At 36.0% G+C, this 7,502-nt stretch overlaps 1 protein-coding gene across 1 annotated transcript; it reads right to left on the bottom strand.

Moving 5' to 3' along the window:
* Positions 1-1,337: 1,337 nt before the first annotated feature.
* Positions 1,338-5,361, bottom strand: LOC121326644 (doublesex- and mab-3-related transcription factor A2-like). Its single transcript, XM_041269979.1, has 2 exons — positions 4,004-5,361; positions 1,338-3,113 (listed from the first exon to the last, which is right to left on the bottom strand). Exons 1-2 carry the CDS (start codon positions 4,458-4,460, stop codon positions 2,233-2,235), a joined length of 1,338 nt encoding a protein of 445 aa, XP_041125913.1. The 5' UTR covers positions 4,461-5,361; the 3' UTR covers positions 1,338-2,232.
* Positions 5,362-7,502: the final 2,141 nt, after the last annotated feature.

Genomic DNA, 7,502 nt, shown 5'->3' with positions numbered 1-7,502 from the left:
TTTAAATGTAGATAACACTATATATATATATATTATATATATATATATATATATATATATTATATCTATATATATATATTATATTAGATGATTTTCCCCTTACGATCCGAAACTTTGATCAAAACAAGTTGACATTGTTTACATTTAAAATAAGACAATATTAATATTAATAATATTGTATGAATGTTAATTAATAATCATCACCATTTTTATAACAATAATATGAACATGCATATTTTTTTAAATGGCATATAATATGTATATGGTTATGCAGTATGTATATAACTCAGTATGTATTTCTGTTTGTTATAAGGAATGTATATAATACATGTATATAATATTGATACAATTAACATTTCTATCAATGTGTCACTAAACCATCTTTGTACTTATTGGCAATTTTACTGCATACCTAATATTTAACTTTAAATATATTTATGTTGGAATTATATTCAAAATATCGTATATCAAAAGCATATGTAGATGCATTTCAGATTGTGTGACACACTCATACATATATATATAGCTATATATATATATATAGAATATATATATGAGACTATGTATATAGGCTATATATTATATATTGATATATATATACACAAAAAGTTTATATATATATATATATATATATATATATATATATATATATATATATATATATATATATATATATATATATATATATATTGTCAGGACGTTTGCATTAAGTTTTCGGGCAAAAGCCCCTCTTCAGCTGTTTAAAAGGGGATATATATATATTATTATAATATATATATATATATATATATATATATATATATATATATATATATATATATAATATATAATATTAGACGTAATTTCTTTTTCAAATGGGAAGTATTCCTAATGATTGCACGTACTGTGTAGTTTTTCAGGAAGTATGAAAAAGGCATTTATTTCTAAAGTGCAAAGGGTCATTCAAAACTCGTTTATTATATTCGCATTTGTAAAATACGAATACAGAACTATGCAACATTTGCGAAAGCTGTATAAAAAACACGAGTATTTGTGTATTGCATCTATATACTACACTTTCTGAACATGCCCGGTGCCACGATGATGGACCGTAAACTTACCCCAAAGCTAAGCGCCTCGATTTGAAGCTTTGCAACACCGAGTAAGTAAACTGAACAGTGGAGTATATATCTATATTTATATACACACATTTAAAATAAATATTTTAGAAAATGTCTATTGACATTTCTTCTCCTTGATTTAGAAAATGTGTTTTTGAACTAAACCCTCTTAGAAAGCATACACGTTGTTTGTAGAAAATAACATTTATTTCTAAGAAATGCAACACATACTGTGACTGTACACAAAGCTGGCAACATTTATTCGGAAAGAAACGGTCTTGCGTCACACGAAAAGGGGCAGATTCACCAAACATGGAACTGAGTGCTGCTGCTGTAGAATTCAGGCGAATTACACTTACAAATATACTCTAATTCTCTAGACTTGGTATATACATATTTTCAATGTTCATTTAAAAGAAAAAAACACCACGACAATGGTCTAAATTACAATAGTTTAACCTGTACCACCTTATATAGAGGTGCATTGCAGGTCGCCCACTTTACTCTCACCATCTGCATATTACATTAATAACTTAGAAATATTTATTTTATTTTCATCATTTTCAGTGTTTCGTAATATTTTAAAGATTCAGCCAACAAAAGAAAAAGAATCCAGAATTTTGGATGTATAACAAGGATAGTGACAACAGCTTTTACAAAACAAGAAAGAAACTGCACCTTAGAACGCTTGTACAATCAAGAAGTGTATGACACTTTCGCCATGAAAGCCTGTGCTTGAATAGAAAGAGCAGACAATACGAGTCCAGAATCAAGCGAGATCATGTTACCTTGTTATATTCTGTAATATCAAGGTCCCGCTTCAATAAAACTATTCAGATTGTTCATAAATGGTCGCTGAAAGACACCACTGGCAGAAATCCAGGTGGCTTTTTTGGCAATTAATTATGTATTCCTTATTTAATCAAGTCCTCTACTGCTGAGGAAGACATTAGTCATACACAGAAAAAAAAACCATACATTATGCTGCAATTGATATATGGGTGAGGTTAGGAAAACAAGTACACGAGAACGGTCTCCTATGTCTATTTTATATATAAAGGGATTCTTGTGTGATATTTGAATGACCTCTTCTTGATAGATTTGGAGACCGGTGGAGGTCAGTGTCAGTGGTTCATTGCTTGTCGGGGTTACTGTTCACCATCGGCCCATAAAGACCATTGCTGTAACCCTGCTCCTTGTGCAAGTTGGTCCTGTCTCTTATGAGGTCACTGAAGGCATAGTCCATGGGTGGCCGAAAGCCCAAAGTTGGCATGAGCCCAGCTGTTGAATAAGGTGTCATGAAGGCAAGCCCCCTGCTGTGCGCAGAGTAAGCCAGGCGTAGCGGGTTAAGTCCCAAGTGGGTGCTGAGTGGGTATGCGGTTGGGTCTGCACCAAAGTGGGGGCCATTGGGCTGCAGAGGTGAAAAGGCTGATCTGCTGCTCAGAGTGCCTATCGCAGGCGCCATGACTCCTGGAAGAACTGGCCTCGGGATCGAGGCTGAGGGTGGTTGGACACTCTGAAGGGTCCGTTCTGCTGTCCAAGTGTTTTCGGGCGCCTTTGCCTGTCCGCTGTTGTTGAGGATCTGCTCGATTGCTTGGACCACGTCCTTACCGCATCCCTGCAGCACCAGTTCCAGAACGCTTCTCTTGTGAGTGGGAAACACTCTAGTTAGAATGTCTATGGCGTTCATTTGCTTCGACGATGTGGATGGAGGCAAAGGCTCTTGTTCATCCTTGTCCGTTTCGGAGCCCGAGTCGGAGCCCAGTGGGCTAATGGAGCCCGGGGTGTCTTCGCCATCTTTCACGGCTTTAGAGACAGGAGAACTGATGAAAGACTCCCCGTCTCCGTTTTCCGAGCCAGATCCATGACGCACTTCGGGAGATGCGGTGCCGGGGACGCTTCCGGTCACCGACTCGGTGTCCGTGGAGATCGACTTCCCCTGGCTCTGCTGAGGGGTCACTGATCTTGACACCAGGTTCTTCGGAAAAAACTCGAATTTATGCATTTTTGAGTCTGAAATAATAAAAACATAAGCATTTGGAATGGGTACCTATTGGCATGCCAGTTACGCGCAGAACTAAACCATCATTTTGCGTTTTCTAAAACCACACCTGGATTGAAAAACGTTGACACCAATTACATAGATATAGAGTATTGTAAATATATAAGCCTGCTATATTATAAAAGCTCTCAACAAATATTTTTAAATGTATAATAGAAAATGATCGCCATCGTGCGTACATAAGTAGCCTGCTGTTTGTAATGTGTTTCAAATAAAGGGATGAAGGGGGAACCAAAACATCAAATCTACTTATCTTAAATGTATAATTATTTTATAGAGAACCAAATAAACTGCACATCGTTATAATACCGATGCCCATGTGCTTGTGATATATTGTGATGTCAATGAAAACCACAGAATATGGTATTCAATAATTCATTTGAGTAACTAATCTAGTCAATCCAAAAATAATGTAATAATATTTTCAAACTAACTTTGTAAGTTTGTAAAGTCCGCATACTATGAATCAAAAAATACAACATAATTATTTAAAAAACACTGAGATCATACAGTACAGCAAAATATAACATTGTGTGTTTAAGTTCAAATCGTTCAAACACAACACACACACACACACACACACACACACACACACACACACACACACACACAGTTTAAATCGTATTGTTACTATGCCAGGCTACTTGATATTAAATAAATGCGTAAAGGAAGCCGAGTCTGTTTTTGACTTTTCACTGTTATAAAGTATGTTTTCACTATTATAACAGCAACACCAGTTTATGTCCATCCTTCATTCCCAATACAACTAACCTGTAGGACAAACAAATACGTATGAGAAATAAATGTCGTTTAATACCTAAAGCGAATAAAAAGGGCTTACCAGAGTTTGTGTCACTGCAGACAGACCCAAAAACTTCATAATTCTGCCGGGGCGGGATGATTCCGTTGGCGGCGGCCAGGGCGAGTCCTTCGGCAGTCCCGTAGAGTAGCTGCAGCTCTCTGGCTTCGTTTTCTTCCTGAGCCTGCTGTCTCCGGAGCGCTACCTGAGCTGCCATGACGCGTTGCCGCTCGGCGATCAGCGTGCACTTGGCGCACATGCAGTCTTTCCAGCGGCAGTAGCGCTTGTGGCCCTTCAGTGCAGACACCACTCCGTGGTTCCTGCAGCGGGCGCACTTGGGTGTCCGGGGATACTTCTCCGTCGTCCGTAAGATGAGCGGAGGGCCCCTCAAGAAGGTACTGGCCATCGAAACGGGAATGGAGTTCGCGGCGCCGTCTCCAGCGCCGGGGTGTGCGTGGGAGCCGGACTGTGATGTAGGAATCTCTGCTCTCAATTCCATGTCCCTTATTATCTTTCTAAAAGTTACTATTGCGCTGTTTCAAGCTCCGTTTAATTCAGCGCAAAAATGACAAACGATTATAAATAAAAACTTCACAGATGCATTTAGCTGCTCAATAATAATTGCCCAGGCCCGAATGACAAGTCATCTACACAGCCCTATTTGACAGATCAATAATTTGACATTAGATTGTTTATAACGAATACCTTCCTATATGTACACATCTATGTAATAACAACTAAAAACTACCTCTCAAATTGATTCTCCAACACAGCACATCCCAAACCTGCTCCTTTCTTTTAAATATACAAATGTCTACAATTCCAGAAAGCCGCTTCTAGAGTAAACTGTACTAAAAAAAAAAAAACCAAAAAAAAATTTAAAAAATAAATAAATACAAACGCACTTGTTCGGTAAGATACATACAGCGTGTCACTTTTAAAATAGCACTTTGCTGTCGCTTTCCCCCTGTGTCAAAGAGGAAAGATTAGAGTCCACGGGTTGCTGCAGAGAGCTTTGGGTCTTAGAAGACGTCTATAATAAACCAAAGCAGTCGAGCTCGTCTCCCCAAAGCTGCAGAAGTTGCCACTGGCACGAGGGTGAGACACTAACGAAGTCTAGAGGTGATTTTGCCACTAGATACAGATCTTCAATCACTCTGTCACTCCCCTCTCTATTGTTGCTCTATACGTTTTCATTAGACAAGTTTGACAACAATGTGGCTGCTTTCATTGGCCAAAGGGGGAAGGTTCAATCTGATTGGCTTGGCGATTTCTTTCAACTGTGTCCACCTGAGCCTTTCTCAAAAAACAACAGTTTAAAATCTAAAGGAAGTCTTGCAGCGCGAATATTATAGAAAACATAATACACATTGATTTTTTTGTGACAAATTCCTGTTAAATTTAAATAAACACGTTGTACAACCATATATATATATATATATATATATATATATATATATATATATATATATATATATATATATATATATATATTATATGTCTATATTACTATATATATATACTGTTTTGTCTATATTGCATCTTTTATTATTGAAACTATATATAACGATCATTACAAAACAGAACTGTCTTATACTTACATTATATGATATTTTAAACTGGCATGTTGTGCTACAAATTGCCCTTTTATTATTGAAACTTTAAGAAAAAAAGAACTGTTTTTGAAAATAACTGGCTAAAGTAAACATCGTTCTTTACGTACGAATAAAAAAGAGCCTCTTCATATGAATATTCTTATCCACTAATACAAGAATAATAATAAAATTGATTTTTTCTCCGCTTTCAGTTGTATGCATTTCAAAGCGAATCATCGCAGTACCACTGTTCTGGATGACGTCATCTGTGTGTGAACCGTTCTGATGCAAGGTTAGGTAAGTGAATGCATTCATACTTTCATTACACTAACCGCTCCATTGAGAAAACAAAGATTCGTGTTGAAAGAACGCGCTATATTAACTTTGCACTAAAGACAAAGCTTAGGCGTTCTTGTCTACAGCACATTATTTGTTCAAGGGGTTGCCTGTTTATATGTTTAGTTGTTTAAGAAGCAAATGAACGTGACACTCCTGAAAACGTCTGTACTCTTTTTTTCCCTTGTGATCAAGCGCATCGCTTTTACGTTAGTAAGATCCCAGATCCTACAGTATGTAATTAATAAGAACCACTAATAAACACTCAGATAGCAATTAGCTTTTTTTTTTTAGCTCTCCGGATTTCCTGCTAATTATCTCTAATTGGCTAAACAAGTGCCCGCGCAACCAGCTAATTTATTAATTAATTAATGGCGCATAAGACCCACCTGCCTTCGACGCAACAGTAAAAACATTACATCTGAAAGTCGAATCGCGCCTGTTTGTCGTATATATCGTGTGCTGATGGAATTCGAACTATTTGATATTTCTTTTGGTGCTTGTCGATTTATGCATCAAACGCAGCCCTCAGATCCCTTGTTCGGTCTATAGTCTGTTTCACCGCGGGTCCCGTGTCGTTCTTTCCGCATGAACAGCCCTTCTAAATCCCTTAAACACTTGTGGAGCCTCGATGTGAAGAATTGATTCGGGTTTTACAGAGCGACGGGTATAAAGGGTTCAGAATAGGTCTGATTAACAAACAAGCAACACGTCATTAATAGACTCTTGCATTACTTACCAGATTGGTCTGGAAACCCGCCTGAAATAATTTTGATGTAATAATTACTTATGTCCATTATTTTGTTCTATTTTTTCTAATGAGGTTTTCTTGTACATTCGGACGGATATGAGTATAGAATATTATTCGGATATTAATTATTTATGATCTGAGATTATTATTTCATTTTGCTTAAGCAAAATACATTTTATTGGAAGAAATATTGTACGCATGTTATTGAACAGTAGTTTTGTAGATTAGGTTTTATTTTATCAATCACATTTTGAAATCTCTTATATTTTCTAGATTAAAAATATCGTTTAAATCAATTTTATTAATCTGATAGTCGTTTGGTTTTTATTAACATTTTCACGACCATAAAATAAAATAAAATAACCTTTTTTTCATAAATTACGTAGTTATGCAAGATATTTCATAAGAATGTTAGTTTTTTTTTTTTTGTTTGTTTTGTTTTGTTTTTTGTAGCCAAACGAGACTTTGGACACCTACCGATTTATAGAGAAAATGTTGCATTTGATATCATATCAATCATTCATTTTTACATACAAAACGGTTGAATGTTTGTAATAAATAAATAAATAACAATTGTTATTATCTGCGTTATTTTTACACCAATAAACATAAACCCCGTCTCATTAGGATTAGGTTATATTATCTGCAACTATTAGATCACCATATCAAGCACTATCATAGGCTACATCTACTCGAGTCTGACTCAAGAGGAGGCTAACCCCTGATCTCAATTATAGCTCTCGCACAGGAGACTTGCTGATAAGGTTGAATACGGTTTCTATAGACAGTTTACTTCAACCAGTTAAAACATTCGAGAGAAAAAAAAAACAAACAAAAAAACCACACATTTTACATTTTT

The sequence above is a fragment of the Polyodon spathula genome, chromosome 14, assembly GCF_017654505.1.
Source record: "Polyodon spathula isolate WHYD16114869_AA chromosome 14, ASM1765450v1, whole genome shotgun sequence".
Lineage (NCBI taxonomy): Eukaryota > Metazoa > Chordata > Actinopteri > Acipenseriformes > Polyodontidae > Polyodon > Polyodon spathula.
The sequence above is the reverse complement of the archived record's forward strand: the minus strand, read 5'-3'. Positions and strand labels throughout refer to the sequence as shown.

Bases quoted from the DNA above. Each gene is read 5' to 3' on its own strand.
- LOC121326644 (XM_041269979.1), bottom strand. From the start codon at position 4,460: ATGGAATTGAGAGCAGAGATTCCTACATCACAGTCCGGCTCCCACGCA. The intron at 3,114-4,003 runs GTAAGCCCTTTT...TTATTATTTCAG, and splicing joins CTGCAGTGACACAAACTCTG to ACTCAAAAATGCATAAATTC.